The 18,185-nt window shown below is 48.0% G+C and overlaps 1 protein-coding gene across 1 annotated transcript; it reads right to left on the bottom strand.

The window, feature by feature from the left end:
* Nucleotides 1-12,363, bottom strand: LOC307210933 (nuclear factor 7, brain-like; the record flags this gene model as incomplete). The annotated part of the gene is made up of 5 exons (XM_079967137.1): nucleotides 1-1,781; nucleotides 5,081-5,103; nucleotides 7,635-7,859; nucleotides 9,252-9,347; nucleotides 11,974-12,363. The coding sequence occupies 5 exons, from the start codon at nucleotides 12,361-12,363 to the stop codon at nucleotides 1,562-1,564; spliced, it is 954 nt and encodes a 317-aa protein (XP_079823263.1). The 3' UTR covers nucleotides 1-1,561.
* Between the last annotated feature and the right edge of the window lie 5,822 nt (nucleotides 12,364-18,185).

Raw genomic sequence — 18,185 nt, 5'->3', positions numbered from 1 at the left:
TTTGGCATATAAGTTAATATTTTACTCAGAGTCTCCAGAAATTACAGCAAACAAGGCTCCATCTGCTGGCAGTAAAACAAAGAAATTAGGTTCCAAATGACTTAAAAATTAAAATGCATGGTTTCCTTACAAAAGGATCATGCAATCTTTGGGTTAACAAAGATACAGGCTTTAAAAATATCCCTTTTGGAAAGGTTCAGTTCACTTGGTTTTTCCAAAATTGGCCATGGCAGTTGCCAAAAAGGAAAAAAAGGGGGAAAGACAGGACCATTTGCTTTGAAGGTTGTTAAGGTCAAATGGACCAATGAGGACAAAAAATGTAGAAGCCAGGCAGAAATTACAAGGACCCTTTTTTGCACAACCAGAGAAGTACAGCTCACAGCTTCTGTTTCATTGCTGAAGACACACCACTTGGCTCTGCTCTTTGACAATATCAGTGTCCTCTTTCCAGCATGGAATTATCGTTTTGGGGTTAGGGAGAGGCAAGTTGTTGTCTATTATTCAAATTGTGTTGTGCTTCTGTGCTATAAGCTGATCCTGGGATCTTCTTGTGAGGAGTGGTGTGTGTGTGTGTGTGTGTGTGTGTGTAGAAATCTTTATTTATTTATATTCTGTTCCTTCCAACGTCATCGGCGAACAATGCAACATTTCAATATATCACAATTTTAAAAAGTATTCAGTAATTAGGTAGAAACAAGACAAATCAACAGAGGATACAGGTCATTTCAGAGGGCCGAGTCATAGGAACGTGATATTCTGCAAATTGGAATGTTTCATGCAGATTTTGGAATCTTTTTTTAAAAAATGAAACTAACTTTACAAAATACTATAGAGCAGAGATGGGGAACATTTGGCCCCTGGGATTTCTGAACTATAATTCACACTATCCCTAGCTGCCAATCATATTAGCAGGGGGCTGCTGGGAGCCGAGGCTGAGCAACATCTGGAGGGCCAAATGTTCTCCACATCTGCCAAAGTGTATGCCATCTAATGCTCATGCTTGGGTTTGCAAAGAATGAATGAAATAATACCTGCTGGCAGTGCCAGCTTCCACTTCTGGGGTCCCTGGGCAAGACCACAACTTTCCCCACACAGCTGCCAATGCTCCCCCCCCCAGACTACCCCCCAATGCTGCTCAGGGGGAAAAGGATGTTTTGGACTACAACTCCCATCAGCCCCAGGTAACACATGCTAGCTGGGGCTGGTGGGATTTGTAGTCCAAAACACCCGAAAGGTACCATTCCAGCAAAGGCTGATATGGGGTGTGTTTTCAAAACAGCAAGCGTAGCTTCCCCAGAGTTGCCTCAAAAGAAGCTACCAGTTCCCTCATATTGTTGTTCTAAAGCCCGTCCAAAAATGTTACCCTCCATTAAAACTGTAGTGGTGCCACTAGTGGAATTAAGGGGGATGGGGTAGAGAGAAGGGGTGGGTGGTGAGAGACTAATAATAATAAAAAAATCAGAGCACTGTCAGTACTATAGTTCAATTACAGGCCATCACTTGAAGCCAAGCAGATAACTGTGCCAAGGCCATCTATGTATAAAAGGTTAGGGTTGGGGTATCAGTCCCTGGGCCCAATAGACTGCAAAATTTTCTTCCACACATCAAAATCCAGCGAGGCCTCAAATTTCTCAAGGGCTACAGTCGCTGACATCGCAATGCCACCGGACAAACCAGAGTTATCTTCCGTGCTGTTGTTCTCGCATTCATCGCTGTCACATTCTTCCTCGATTCCAGCCTCTTCTTCGCCACTGTCTCCCTTGTCCTCGCCCACCGCAGTTCTGAGGGAGGAGGACACAGCTGTGTATACCAGATTGCCAGAGAGGGCTTTCCCCCAATGGATCACACCCCGCTTGCCACTAAGCGCCTTGGGCTGCCTACTGGGAAGTGTTAACTGAGAAATCTGAGGGCTTCCTTGGGCAAAAAAACAAGGACATCAGCCAGGAATACCAGAGCAAAACAGCAGCCAGTAGGCTTGGTCTTTATTGAAGACTGTTGCAACAGGACTCCCACCTGCCACAAGGTGGAACAAGATGGAATCCCCGAACAAAAGAGAACCCAAACTTTTATTAGCTGCTAATCCCCATGTTACCCCCCCCAAACTACATCACAGTTACATCATAAAAGGGGAGGTCTGGTGGCAGTAATCTGAGCATCCTGGACCCTGCCCCACGGTTTTCCTGGCCCTCCACCAAACACCCATCAAGTGTAACAAAAGAGATATTTACATTTCCCTGTTTCCCAGCCAAGTTAATCACACCCTTTTGTCATCATCTGGGTTTGTTATTTCTGGAATGGCTACCTGCCTGTCAGGTATCAGGCAGAGGGGCTGCTGAGTAGCTGAGCTCACATGTCTATATGAATTTCTGAAGTTTTCCCAGTGAGCCAGTACATAGATACATTTATCAGTGAACTCTTACATTTGGTATCGTGCAGCAAAGGCCCTTTGAATAGATAGGAAGAAACTGTGATGAAGTGCTTTGCGGGGACAAATCACAAAAGTCAGAAAAGTGATTGTGCTGTTTTTGGTAGTGGACTGCATGTGCATGATATCTGCTAGAGGCGCAACCCCCCCAACCTATACATAAATTCCTGCAACTGTAAGGTTGTAAGGTAAAGGTAAAGGTAAAGGGACCCCTGACCATTAGGTCCAGTCGTGGCCGACTCTGGGGTTGTGGCGCTCATCTCGCTTTATTGGCTGAGGGAGCCGGTGTACAGCTTCTGGGTCATGTGGCCAGCATGACTAAGCCACTTCTGGCGAACCAGAGCAGCACACGGAAACGCCATTTACCTTCCCACCGGAGCGATACCTATTTATCTACTTGCACTTTGACGTGCTTTCAAACTGCTAGGTTGGCAGGAGCAACAGGAGCTCAGCCCGTGGGGATTTGAACCACCGACCTTCTGATTGGCAAGTCCTAGGCTCTGTGGTTTAACCCACAGCAACACCCATGTCAGGAAGGGTCAAAACATTGCAGGCCTTTCAGTAAGAAGCCAAAGTAGCCCCCAAATGACATCAGCTTGAGTATTTTGCTCACGGAGGCACACCTTGCCCGATTGTTTTGTTTCCCTGACTTTATATAGTTTGGCGGGTTGGCTAAACAAACCATGGTTAAGGAAGGGTCAATCGGCTTCCTTGCTGGTGGTGGTGCTGCCCAGCTGGCACAAACCCACAACAGGGCCTTCTTAGTAGTGGTCCCATGTTTACTAAAAGCCCTCCCTGGTAAGGTAGAATCATAGAATTGTGGAGCTAGAAGGGACCCTGACAAGATGGCCATCCCGCCTCTGCTTAAAAACCTCCAAGGAAGGAGAGTCCACAATCTCCTGAGGGAGACCATTCCACTGTTGAACCGCTCTGTTACAGCTCTATCCCCCTCATTATTATTTTTTTGGGGGCAAATTTCTTCTACCCTGAGAATATTTGGGAGGAAGGCCACAATAAAGGGGCAGGGGAAGGGTGTGATAAAGATCTAATAGTAATTAAATCATTACATTATTCATTTAGTATGATAAAACACATGTTACCGGCTCTCTCCAAATATGGAGGGAGTGAAAATTATGAAGAGTTTCAACTTTCGATAAAGAAGGGCAATTTGCATTGTAGCTGGTGCTTTTCAGACAAAAAGTATTAATGGGACATTGCTGGGGGTGGGGTAGGAATCCAAAGGCACAATCTAGTCAAGGAGAAAATGCACAAAAAAAGTGCACTTGTCAACATTACTTTCTAGGAAATCTGGAGTTTTATCATACATCTGTCCAGAGCAGCGATGGGGAAAAGAACCTTTTCGGCTGGAGGCCAAATCTTTGTCTTCCCACAAACCCTGCAGGCCAAATCTAACGGAAAGGTGAGACCACCCACCTGTCAACCATCGGACGTCAGGTAATTAACCATGTGATTAGCAGGTGAGTGGTCCTGCCCACCTGTCAAACTTGGTCCTCAGGATTGAACTCCCTGCACTTCAGAGAACGAGCAGCGAGTTCAAATCCTGATTAACAGCCATAGGATCCAGCCTTGTCTCTCGCTGCCCCTTGCTGGATGTCACGTTCAATTGCTGCTGCCGCGAGCGATGGAGGGAAGACCTGCTCTCTGCTGCAAGGCCCATTTCCACCTGGCCTAGGGGGCAGGGCCCACACTCACCCTGAACAGCTAAAAGAGGCTCCTGGGAGGCCACTGGGACATTGTTGGAACAACTCTTGCACTGGGGCAACTGGCTAAAATATTTTAAACGGGTCTAATTTTGATTCCTCCATTTCACTTTGGTTGGGTTGGTTACAATGTTTAGTTGGGGTTGGCGGTCACTTTAATTTGGGTATTAACTGTAAACTGTTTCTTATTATTGCTATTACTGGTTTTTTTATTGATTTATCGGTTTGGTATAGGATATATTATAGGGACGCAGGTGGCACTGTGGGTTAAAGCCTCAGCGCCTAGGGCTTGCCGATCGAAAGGTCGGCGGTTCGAATCCCTGCGGCGGGGTGCGCTCCCGCTGCTCGGTCCCAGCGCCTGCCAACCTAGCAGTTCGAAAGCACCTCCGGGTGCAAGTAGATAAATAGGGACCGCTTACCAGTGGGAAGGTAAACGGCGTTTCCGTGTGCGGCTCTGGCTCGCCAGATGCAGCTTTGTCACGCTGGCCACGTGACCCGGAAGTGTCTCCGGACAGCGCTGGCCCCTGGCCTCTTAAGTGAGATGGGCGCACAACCCCAGAGTCTGTCAAGACTGGCCCGTACGGCCAGGGGTACCTTTACCTTTACCTTTTATAGGATATATTGTTTTCTAATGGCTTGACGTTTTGTTGGGTTTTATATGTTGTAAGCCGCCCAAGTGTTGCTGGGGAGACCCAGCCAGATGGGCAGGGTATATACGGTAAATTAACAAATATTATATATATTATATTATTATTTGATGTCAGGTGTGGGGCAGGCAGACATGGTTTGTGAGGGGCCGAATGGGAAGGCTGGTGCTCTAAATCTGGCTTCTTTGGGTAAGGGACTAAAGGGGTTCAAACCAAGGGTCTCGTGGGAAGAGACATTTTCTGAAGACGTTATTGCACAGGGGTGAAATATGAATGCATGAACTTACTCGTGCCTCAGTTGCTTGAAGCCCTGCATGAAAGAGAACAATTGAGATGTAGTCAGTGAGCTCTTCCTCTCTTCACCGCCCCCTCAAAACATGGAAGAATTAGCAGCGCTCCCCTCACAACACCAGAGCTCAAGGATGCAAGTCCAGCCAGGCCAAACCAAAGTCAATTTCTCCACATTCCTGAAGATACTTCTACTGTTTTTCTGTATCTGATTACATACATACGCTTTCAGGTCCTGAGGTGTTCGCCGCTCCAGTACTTTATATGTCGAGCGGTATAAATATTTGTACAAACAAAATAAGCAAGGCAATAGTAATAATTAGAATTCTTTATCAAGTGTCTACAAAGAAACACCCAAGGGGCAACTATACACAAAAGAAAAATACAAGCATGTGTAAAATGATACAGGCAAAAAAAAGTCTTGTGACGGCCTGTAAAAGTAAAGGTAAAGGGACCCATGACCATTAGGTCCAGTTGTGACCGACTCTGGGGTTGCGGTGCTCATCTCGCTTTACTGGCCGAGGGAGCTTCCGGGTCATGTGGCCAGCATGACTAAGCCGCTTCTGGCAAACCAGAGCAGTGCACAGAAACGCTGTTTACCTTCCCGCCGGAGCGGTACCTATTTATCTACTTGCACTTTGACGTGCTTTCGAACTGCTAGGTTGGCAGGAGCAGGAACCGAGCAACGGGAGCTCACCCCGTCGCGGGGATTTGAACCGCCAACCTTCTGATCGGCAAGCCCTAGGCTCTGTGGTTTAGACTACAGCGCCACCCGCGTCCTGTGACCGCCTGTAAAAAAAGCTTATTGCTCATACATACTATATGAGAAGACTGGTATACTCAAACACTGTTGGACTACAACTCCCATCATCCCTAGTCATTGGCTAGGCTGCCCGAGGCAGATGGAACTGGCCTTGTTACAGGTGCCACATTTTAAGAAATCAGTGATGGAGGCGCCTTCATTGTTCTCCTTTTGGCGCCCAATAAAAAGATTTTTGTTTATGCAGGCCTACCCAGATAAGTGTGGCATTGACATGTAGCTGAATCTGTTCTTGCTTTTTTTAAGCTTACTGTTCATTGTAATCATTGTTCTATGTCTTACATGTTGTATCCAAATGTTGTGTTGAGGCCCAACAGTTGGGAAAGGCTGGGTTACAGTATTCCACCCCTCCCCCGATAAACCTTGAGCCAGATTGATAACTCAGTTGGTTAGAGCGTGGTGCTGATAATGCCAAGGTTGCAGGTTTGATGCCCGTAAGGGACAGCTGAATATCCCTGCGTTGCAGGGCGTTGGACTAGATCGTGGGTAGGCAAACTAAGGCCCGGGGGCCGGATCCGGCCCAATCGCCTTCTAAATCCAGCCCGTGGACGGTCTGGGAATCAGCATGTTTTTACATGAGTAGAATGTGTCCTTTTATTTAAAATGCATCTCTGGGTATTTGTGGGGCATAGGAATTCGTTCACCCCCACAAAAATATATAATCCAGCCCCCCACAAGGTCTGAGGGACAGTGGACCAGCCCCCTGCTGAAAAAGTTTGCTGACCCCTGGACTAGATGATCCTCACAGTTCCTTCCAACTCTACAATTTTATATATTGTGCACAAATAAAGAACCTTAGGGCAGAGCTTTCCAAACTGTGTGTCGCGACACGTGAGTGTGTCAGTTGCAATGTGTAGGTGTGTGGCTTGAATGCTCCCCATACTCCTCCCAGGGCTGGAAAGGGGTTAGTTTAACCTCCAATTTGCCAGTAAAACTGAATTACTTTGTCACATGTAAAAAAAGTGTGTCACCAACATGAAAAGTTTGGAAAGCTCAGCCTTAGGGCTTGATAACAACCGAATATGTGAATTAAGAGCAGGGGTCAGCAAACTTTTTCAGCAGGGGGCCAGTCCACTGTCCCTCAGACCTTGTGGGGGGCCAGACTATTTTTTTTTTTTTTTTTGGGGGGGGGTGAATTCCTATGCCCCACAAATAACCCAGAGATGCATTTTAAATAAAAGCACACATTCTACTTACGTAAAAACACACTGATTCTCGGACCGTCCACAGGCCAGATTTAGAAGGCAATTGGGCCGGATCCGGCCCCCGGGCCTTAGTTTGCCTACTCATGGTTAAGAGTGATGAGGAAAGCAAATTGGCAGCCATATATAATCACATCTAGTCTAGTCGTATTGCTTAGAGCTAGCTATCATTATCTGGCCAAACTACTGTATTCACTCAAATCTAATGCTCACCTTTTTTGGGCCCAACTACGTTGTGAAAATTAAGGTGCGCATTAGTTAGATTCGATGGTGCATTTACATTCACCATCAAATGCTCTTTTTGTTTGTTTGTTTCAAGGTTCTGAAAATTGAGGTGTGCATTAGATTTGATGGTGCGTTAGACTCGAGTAAATACGGTATGTTCCCCTCACCCACTTTCCCCATGTCAGCTCATGCCCAAAGAATCCACATAACCTACTTGTGGAACCCAATGGATTCCATGCTCTTCCCTGGCTCTGAAAATCTCATCCAGTCTTTTAAGGTAAACCATTCATAAAAATCTGCTCTTACCTTCAGGAAGGCCACAGGGTCTGTGGTTTCTAATGCTGCTTTAATCCTGGCAATCATCTTTGTATACGAAGATGCTTCGTCTTTCAGATGTATTACGGCATCCTTCAGGTTCTTCTTGCTTATCTTCTGGACTCTGTTCTTACAACTTTCTTCCTTCTCATGCAAGATCTGGTGGAGAGCCTCAAACTCTCTGGAAATGTGACTCAGGGTGTCTTTAGTGCAATTCTGCAAGTGGTAGAAAAACCGAAGAAGCAAGGAGAGATTTTTTTTAATCTTAAAGAGAAAAACAACAACAGCCGTGCAGCAAATACCTTCCGATTTACGAAATCCATTTTTAAAAAGTACAATGGAAATCGTTGAATATATTCAGCTTCTAAATTGCAGTTGCTACACGCTTTATTATTGCAACTGAGGATCAGGCCCACTCAAGCACAGATGGGGTGACTGAATCTGCTTGATCTTCTTGCAGAAACAAGGACGGTAGTTGTTACAACGCTGTATAGGGATCCGCAGGGGTGATTCAGATAGCCATTTGGAACATGGGACTCCTTCAAAAATTATGGGCCTAATTGAAAGATGTGTGTTTGCTGGTCCTGAATGGGGTAACCGTGTCCCTGAAAGACCAGGTGCACAGCCTGGGAGTCATTCTGGACTCACAAGCTTTCCATGGAGGAAGCAGCTGTTGAGGTGGTTTAGCCAAGACTGAAGCTCTTTCCTTTTTGCTTGATTTTAGTCAGACCTGCAAACAGGTGACCCACCACCTAGCTAGAAGCAGACTGCCAGCCACGTATTGTTGTCTTCTAGAGTCTCAAGAAACCAACACTTTTCAGACTATTGCTAACTTATTCGCCTGGTGCACTTATACCTCATGATAACAACTGCTATTTAAATACAGGGCTGGTTTTGTATTTCAGTTATCTAATACAGTGGTACCTTGGGTTAAGAACTTAATTCGTTCCGGAGGTCTGTTCTTAACCTGAAACTGTTCTTAACCTGAAGTACCACTTTAGCTAATGTGGCCCCCTGTTCTCATCCTGAAGCAAAGTTCTTAACCTGGGGTACTATTTCTGGGTTAGTGGAGTTTGTAACCTGAAGCGTATGTAACCTGAAGTGTATGTAACCTGAGGTACCACTGTATATGTATTTGGGTATCTCTTAAGATATTGTAACCAAATGTTTCACAATTATTCCCCAGTTGAATGAGCAGGTTTTTTGGTCTATGTTTGGATACAATTGGACACCAATTTTGAATCAAGATGGTGGACTGGTCCTTTCAAGACTGCAGTAACTTTACCCACCGATTTCAAAACTGCACCAATTTTTGTTTGTTTGGTTCTTAGCATTCCTGAGCAATGCTGGGTACAAGACAGCTAGTTTATTATATTTTTATCCTACCTTTCCAGCAACAAATTCAGGATGGCCAGTATCATTCTCCACCATTCCTCTACTTTCACACATTTTAACCTTAGGCCAAGAGATAGAAACTGGCATAAGGAATTCAACCTTGAACCTATCTTGGAGTAGACCTTCGAACTGGCCTACCCATCTTGCCCCATTCCTACAACTGAAATCTTTTACTGACTCCAAGTACAGGTCTGTGTGATGTATATCATTTACCTCCATCTCTGAAATTTCTTCTAGCTGAAAAGATTCGGTGTCACCAGCGGTCTTTAGGAAATTCTCCAGTTTTCTAAGAATTGTCTCCAATTCCCACTGTTTAGCAGAGAAAGCCAGAGACATTGAGCATACAACATGTCTATTTTTCGTTTATCAAAACAGGAGAGGCAACACTTGTTACACATATTGAAAATACACTAAATCATATAACCATTAAAAAAAAATCATCAGGATCCTTGCCATGGGGGGGTTGAAGGCCATGGTGGGGGGTGGGGATGGGGTGGGGCGAGAGAAAGGGTAGCTATAGGAAACTCTAGAAATACGTTTGTGATATGGTGTTAATGTGTACTTATTTGTGTGTGTGTGTGTGTGTGTGTGTGTGTGCGCGCGCGCATGTACACACACACATTTTTATATTGTAAATTGCTTTAAGATCTCTTAAAATACCAAGTGGTATATAAATGAAAATAGTAATATAATACAGGCTAAAAAGGTATATTACAGGGCTAAAAATGAGTATGACAAGGCTGTATATTGTATCCTTGCTTATTTAACTTATATGCAGAATTCATCATGTGAAAGGCTGGGCTGAATGAATCCCAAACCGGAATTAAGATTGCTGGAAGAAATATCAGCAACCTCAGATATGCAGATGACACAACCTTGATGGCAGAAAGTGAGGAGGAATGAAAGAACCTTTTAATGAGGGTGAAAGAGGAGAGCGCAAAATATGGTTTGAAGCTCAACATCAAAAAAACGAAGATCATGGCCACTGGGCCCATCACCTCCTGGCAAATAGAAGGGGAAGAAATGGAGGCAGTGAGAGATTTTACTTTCTTGGGCTCCATGATCACTGCAGATGGTGACAGCAGTCATGAAACTAAAAGACGCCTGCTTCTTGGGAGAAAAGCAATGACAAACCTAGACAGCATCTTAAAAAGCAGAGACATCACCTTGCCGACAAAGGTCCGTATAGTTAAAGCTATGGTCTTCCCAGTATGATGTATGGAAGTATGAGCTGGACCATAAAGAAGGCTGATTGCCGAAGAATTGATGCTTTTGAATTCTGGTGCTGGAAGAGACTCTTGAGAGTCCCATGGACTGCAAGAACATCAAACCCCTCCATTCTTAAGGAAATCAGCCCTGAGTGCTCACTGGAAGGACAGATCCTGAATCTGAGGCTCCAATACTGTGGCCACCTCATGAGAAGAGAAGACTCCCTGGAAAAGACCCCGATGTTGGGAAAGATGGAGGGCACAAGGAGAAGGGGACGACAGAGGACGAGATGACTGGATAGTTTTCTCAAAGCTACCAGCATGAGTTTGACCAAACTGCGGGAGGCAGTGGAAGACAGGAGTGCCTGGCGTGCTCTGGTCCATGGGGTCACGAAGAGTCGGACACGACTAAATGACTAAACAAAACCGAAAAGGTAAAGGACCCCTGACAGTTAAGTCCAGTTGCAGACGACTCTGGGGTTGCGGCACTCATCTCGCTTTACAGTCTGAGGGAGCCGGCATTGTCCGCAGACGGTTTTTTCCCGGGTCATGTGGCCAGCATGACTAAGCCGCTTCTGGTGAAACCAGAGCAGCGCATGGAAATGCCATTTACCTTCCTGCTGGAATTTATCTACTTGCACTTTTTGGCATGCTTTCGAACTGCTTGGTTGGCCAGAAATATAGGGCTAGAAGAGCATGATGGAGGGGTAAATTAGTTTAACAGGAGTGTTGGACTATGGGGAAAAGAAGTGAGAGATGTTACAGCAGGGGTTGCTAGTCCATCTGGGACACTGGGCAAACCTGGATTTTTGAGAAAGTTATGCAGGTCGGGGGCCAGCCACAAATAGGTGCTGTGCTGCGTGTGACATAATGGATGCCACATTTAAAAGAGCATAAACACATACACAAAAACCAGTTTTTAAATTCACCTTGTTGATGAAGGGCAGGTGAGAAACAAAATTAAATAAAAATAACACATCCTATTGCATTTTCCCACACCCCAGTATTAGCCTCTGACCAGATGGCTTTACCATCAGCCAACCTTCCCCTCTCCCATTTTTTAACTTCTTGTCCTGATATAAGAGGTATGCAGAACTGGAAAGTTTGCACAAGGTTTTTGTGACCTTTTCATTGGTGTTCCAAAATCCAAAAAAATCCAAAATCCCCCTTGGGGCAATGCCTTCATTTTAAAAACGGAAAGCGTAATGCTGGTGGTCAACAAAAGAGGTTTAAAGACTATAGCAAGGCAAATCTTTAAAAATGTAGGATAAACACTGACACCTGGAAAACACTGGCCTGCAAGCCCTCCAGTTGGAGAACAGCCTTTACCAAAGGTGTCATGGGCTTTGAAGACACTCCAACTCACCACATCGTGATCAACTCCCACCAGGAAACCAAGGTCCCCACTGTGGAAGGACGTGTGGATCCAGAATTGGCCTCCACAGTCATTGTTAAGACCGTGTTCGTGGAAGACAATCTTACTTGGCTATGAGTGATCGCCAAGAAACCAGCAGCAACCTGGGAAGCAATCCCTATTTAACCCAAGCGAAGCCGACTTCTGTGAGGGGGTGGAGAAGGCACACACGGGATTGGACCGCACGTCTGAACCCGACCCGCGTGTCACCACTGCTACAGCCGGTTCCCGGGCTCCGAACAGAGAAAGAAGCCTTGGCGTTGACTACCTGCGCGTATTCGACGGCAAAATACGCAGAAGCCTTGCCACTGACCTGCGCGTCCTTCACAGCATTTTTGATCGGCAGGAACTCGTGGTCCCGGTGGCGTGGCAGATCCCGGCAGATCACGCAGATGGGGACGCGATGCTGCCGACAGAAGAGCTCCAGCGGCTCCTCATGCTCCTCGCAGAAGTCGCGGGCGGCTGCGGGCAGCGGCTCGCCGTCGAGCTCCAGACGGTGGGCTTTCTGGGCCACGTTGGACGCCAGCTCCTGCAGCCCGAAGGGGCGGCGGCACTCCGGGCAGCTCCCCGCGCCCTGCCCAACGGGGACGCAGCTTTTGATGCACAACAGGCAGAAGCTGTGGCCGCAGCCCGGCAGGTGGGGCTCCTGCAAGACGGAGAGGCAGATCGGGCACAGCAGGTCCTCAGCCAGGTTAGATGCCATGGTCCCTGGGAGCAGCTACTGGACGGGGACCGGCTGCGAGCGCCCCTCGCCCTTTCAAACAGGAAGAAGAGGTGCGCCCACCCACGCAGCGCCTTGCTTCGAAGCACTTCTGCCCGCCCGACGCAGGCTCAGTGGATCCGCAGTCTTTCGATTCTTCTTTCTCCGGAAAGAGGTGCGGGGAGCGCAAAAACACAAGGGAACAGGAGTAGCCAAGAGCGCGCACGACCAGCTGAAGCAGAGGCTCCTTCTGCTCTTAATTAATAGCCCCTTCCACCAGCCCAGCAGGTGAAGCGTATGAAATTCCTTCTTCGAGGGAACTTTTTGTTATGTAGTGAAGTTTCACCCTGGGCCAGCAGTTCGGGGTGAGTGTGGCTCCTGGCATTTTCCAAAGCCTTATGGAGCATCTCCTGCAAGGGCTTCCGGGCGTGGTACCATATTTTGATGACGTCTTGGTGTCCGCACACTCACACCAGCAGCTGTTCGAGCGCCTCCGTGCCGTGCTGACCAGGTTCCAAGAGGCCGGGCTCAAGGTAAAGAGGGAGAAGTGCCAGATCGCCGTTCCACAGGTAGAGTTCCTGAGCTATCTTATCGATGCCTCTGGCCTCCACCCGACCACATCCAAGATCCGCGCTATCCAGCAGGCCCCCATCCCAAAGAACAAGACGGAGTTGCAGGCGTTCCTGGGGCTGCTGAACTTTTATAACATGTTCCTGCCCCACAAAGCCACAGTGGCTGAGCCTCTTCACCGACTCCTTAGCACAAAGACGCCTTGGGCCTGGGGTCATCGGGAGACGGCGGCCTTCAACGCGGTCAAGGCTCTCCTTTCATCGGACAGTGTGCTGGTACAGTACAGTGAATCCAGGCCGCTGGTCCTTGCCTGCGACGCCTCACCTTTTGGCATCGGCGCTGTCCTTAATCACCGTTTTCCAGACGGAAGAGAAGCACCGCTCGCCTACTTTTCCAGGACGCTATCTCCGACGGAACGGAATTACAGCCAGCTCGACAAGGAGGCACTGGCACTTGTGGCTGGAGTGAAGAGGTTCCATGAATACCTCTATGGCACGACTTTTGACCTCATCACTGACCACAAGCCACTCCTGGGCCTCCTCGCCGGTGATCGTCCAACTCCACCGGTCCTCTCGCCACGCATGCTGTGATGGACTGTTTTCCTGGCTGCCTACCACTACCGGCTCGTCCATCGCCCGGGGAAATCGATGGGCCATGCCGACGCCCTCAGCCGTTGCCCTCTTCCAGCATTTGTGGAAGACCCAGCTCCAGCTTCATCGCTCCTCCTGATTGAGGATCTTCCGGCAGCGCCTGTATCGGCTGCCACTGTGGCCTCCGCGTCTGCCCAGGATCGCACCATCAGCCGGGTGCTCAACTGGGTGTGGAGGGGGTGGCCACAAGGGCCTTTTGCATCGGAGTTCCAGCCCTTCGCAACCAGACAACATGAACTCTCGGCTCATTGCGGCTGTCTGCTGTGGGGAGACCGCGTCGTGATTCCCCAGGGACTCCGTCAGCGCATCCTGGAGGCTCTGCACGTTGGCCACCTGGGAATTGTCAAAATGAAGGCTTTGGCTCGGTGTTACGTCTGGTGGCCTAATATGGACGATGCCATCACTGCCTGGGTGTCCGCCTGTCAAGCGTGCCAAGAGTCAAGGCCTGCACCACCGGCAAGTAAGGGACACACCTGGGAGACGCCAAAGACACCCTGGTTGAGGGTGCACATCGATCTGGCTGGCCCCTTTCATGGCCAGACCTTTATGGTAGTGGTGGATGCCTATTTCCAAATGGCTGGAGGTGGCCCTGATGCCCTCCACCACTACCGAAGCCGTCATCCGGGTGCTGCGAGGCCTGTTTGCAACGGGCAAGCGGAGAGAATGGTGCGCTCGGCAAAAGAGGCACTGGCGCGCCTGGACCGGGGAGACTGGCACGAGCGGGTCGCCAAATACTTGTTTGTGCAACACATCACCCCTCATGCGGCCACAGGGCGGAGTCCTGCTGAACTGCTTATGGGCCGCCGCCTCAGGTCACCGCTCGACCGGCTGCACCCGGACTTTGCCGTGGCTGAACCCCCAGGCTGTGCCAACGCGCCACGGTCATTTGTCCCAGGAAACCAGGTCTTTGCCCGGAACTATGTGGGGGACATTCCTTGGGTACCAGCCACAGTAGTGGGAGTCACTGGACCTCGCTCGTACCAGGTGGCACTCGAAGACGGATGCTTGTGGCACCGGCACATAGACCAGCTTAGGCGCAGGGTTGGGGACTTGGACACTACCGTGGTGCCCCCAACTGTGCCTGTGGCTCCAGAAGAGACACTTACAGATGGCGAGGCCCCACCTACACCTCCCTCGCAAACTGCCAGCGTGGAGCCGAACCAAGCCACTTCAGAGGGTCTGCCAGACTTACCACAGACTCAGACCACTCCACTTGCGGAGGCTCCACCCACAGCAGCGGATCCAGGGGATTTGGTTCCAACGCCACCTAGGGTCGCACCACAGCCTCAGCAAGAACTGTGTGGCCCTCCGGACTTGGCTACCAGTCCCCGGCGGTCTGGCAGAGTTTCCAAGCGCCCAACTTATTTAAAGGACTATGTTGTTGGACATGTATCACTGTTGGTCTAAGTATGGGAAATGTAACCGATATGTTTTTGTGCCTAATTGAACCATCATGCGTAGTGCTGTATATAAGGAAACCATTACGATTGTAACTAACGCCTTATCTCGGTGGGAAGGGGTGTTATGTAGTGAAGTTTCACCCTGGGATCAGCAGGAGGATACTGTAGATAGTTTTCACTCAGGTCCATGTCAGTTATTTTAGGCGGGAAACTCTGGGTGTTGTTGCTACAATGTTGACAGCCGGCTGCCTATAAAAGCAGGCCGGCTGAGCTGCTTGCTAGTCAGTTCTATTCCAGCTTACAAAATAAAGAGCTGCTTTGGAGAAATCGCTGTGTCGTCTGCTATGTCAACCCACAACTTAACACTTTTAAAGGCACAGGAGCCCTGTCTCTGTTTGCATTTGGCAACATTCCATTGCTCCGACCAGCGAGCTGGCTGACCATTTCGTAGAGATCATTTTTCTCAAATAAGGCAAGGTCCCCAAGGCTAAAATATTTTGTGTATGTTGTATATTTTCATATATTGGCCCTTTTCCCTACAATTTTCTGGGCCTTTTCATTTTTCTTTTCTTTTTCCTTTGCATCACTTTATTGCTTTTTAATTGAAATCTTTTAAATAAAATATTAATACCCCTCCCAAAAAAACCCAAACCAAAAAACCTAAAGCTAAAATAACAAAGGAAAGGAGCGAGACTTTAAACACTAACACATTGTGACTTATTCCCCAACCCTATGCATTGAAGATACCCGGCTTAATGTCAGAATAGGCTTGTAAGCAGATTGCAAAATATCTCTTTTTAATGTTAAGGCTGCTGTCCTAACTGCTCTTCTTCCAGAGTCAATCCTATGGATTCCAGTAGGGCTTACCTCAGAGTAAAGGTGAGCCTTCCTTAGCTTGGGGGCCTCCCATTGCACTGCTGGCAGGGGCTGATGGGAATTGTAGTCCAAAACACCTGATAGGCATCAGATTCTGGAACACTGCCTTAGAACATTCAGTTTCATTTTAGCTGTGTGAAATCTGTATCCTCAGAGTGTGGCTGCAGATTCTGGATGGTAGATTTGGGGTGGGGGGAGAACCAGTAGGAGAACCCTCTTGACCGATTGCAACAGCAGTTCAGCAATGGAGCCAGTTGTACTTAGAGGGGTGGTAGATACACCTGGTGAAGGATTTCAAGCAGAGAACCAGTGCTGGTTTTTGAAAGAAAGAAAAAAGTCCTGGAATCTTTTGCCCTGTATGGGGCTTGAACTCATGAACCTGTGATTAAGAGTCTCATGACTGAGCTGTCCCAAGAGTCATAGAAGATAAGACAGCTATCTGTTGGGGGTGCTCTGGATATTCCTGCATTTAGCATTGTAGTTCGTTAACGGTCTCCTAACAACCCTTAGCATCCTTAACAAACTATAGCTCCCCAGGTTCTTGTTGGTGGGGGGGATGGACGTTTTCACTTGCACATTTTCCCATATTGATTATAGTATCAATAACGTCCACCACAGACGTTTGAAGCAGTTATGAACCCCCCTCAAAGAATCCACAGCGGCCGCATGCTTGCTTGCTTGCCCTCTCACTCTGGGCCTAGGTGTCCAGTGTTGCTGAGGGTGGAAGGGAGAAGGCTGTTGGGATTCCTGCTCCGTGTTTGCAGTCATGAGATTGTTGTCTATCATATAACGGTGTATGTTTTCATTCCACAGTGTGGGAAATGACGGAGACAGGATGCTTATGTTACTGTGTTCCATGAAGTGGGACTATTGTCCTTTGTTCTCTCTCTCTTTTCTGCCTGATGAGAAAGAGGAAGGAGCTAAGTCAGAATGCTCCGAGTGTATTATATGTAAATAAACGCAGATTAGCCAATGTTGAGCTACTGAGTTCTGTTATGCAAACTGTGAATACTCTGCGGATCCCTGAGTGTGCTGATGCTTCTTGGTATCAGTCGCTGTGACGTTCGGGCTGAAGAAAGCTTTTGAAGCTCCCAATCGACCAGGAGGGAGAGAACATGCCAGTCGGGCATGTGTCTCTGCCAGGGTCCTACACGAGAGTAGGAAACAAGCTGAGCGGGTGAACACAAGTGGGGAAGCTGCACAGCCAAGGCTAGGAGGCCTTGGCAGGCAGCTGGCAGTGCCAATCCTCAGCCTTGGCATGAGAGGTCGTAAGAACCTACGGAGGAACACTGCTGGTTCAGTGGCCAATGGCACAAAGATAAAATTTCCACACTGAATGTAATGATAAAACTCCACATTTTGAGAAACAAAATTCAGCAATACATATTACTGTAAAATATTGTTATAGGGTCGTTGGGGGCGGGGGGAAAGAGCTCCCAAACACCTAGATTCCGTAAAGGATTAGAAACTAAGGGATAAATTCCTGAATTTAGTTGTTCTTAGGAGGCTAGTCTGGTGATGGTTTACTTGGGGGGGGGGGGCGCGAGTCATTGAAGAACCAATGGTGCTGAGGGCCAGTCATGAGCCCCTCAAGGGAAGGTCATTGAATCTGTGAAATGGGGGTTGCCAGGGTTACAGGGGGCACGATGACACCACAGGGAAAAGGGCCTTTTGAAACAGAGGGTGACAAGGGGTGATGATGTCAACCAGGCATAGGCAAACTCGGCCCTCCAGCTGTTTTGGGACTACAATTCCCATCATCCCTGACCACTGGTCCTGTTAGCTAGGGATGATGGGAGCTGTAGTTAGGGCCATCTTACCCATGGAGGCTAGTGGTGCTTGAGAGGCCATAAGAACCTAAGGAGGAACACTTCTGGTTCAATGGCCAATGGCCTGTCTAGTGTAGCACTCTGTTATCACAGTGGCCAGCCAGATGGAGAAGCCTTTGAGCAGGGCCCAAATGCAACTTCACCACTCTGCCCACTTGGGTTTCCGTCATTTCAGCACCTGCCAGACTAAAGATGTTGTATATCTAATGAGATGCCTGTGCAATCAACTCTATACTGAATCAACCACACGAGCGGTCGGTGTTCGGATAGGGGAGCATCGTTCCCGCATTAGAAATTGAGTTATGGATGCACCACTCGTAGAGCATTTTGTGACACACCACCAGAGAGACATGGACCTTGTTTACATGGTTCTTTGGGTAAATCAGAAACAACTAGGGATGAGGAGAGATTACGTAAGATTACTACACCAACAAGAAACTAAATTAATTTTCTTATTCAAATCCCTGTATCCTGGGGGTTTGAACACGGAATTAGACTTT

This window comes from Podarcis cretensis (assembly GCF_951804945.1).
Source record: "Podarcis cretensis genome assembly, chromosome: 2".
NCBI lineage: Eukaryota > Metazoa > Chordata > Lepidosauria > Squamata > Lacertidae > Podarcis > Podarcis cretensis.
Note: the sequence above shows the minus strand (reverse complement) of the source record. Positions and strands in the feature narration are given on the sequence as shown.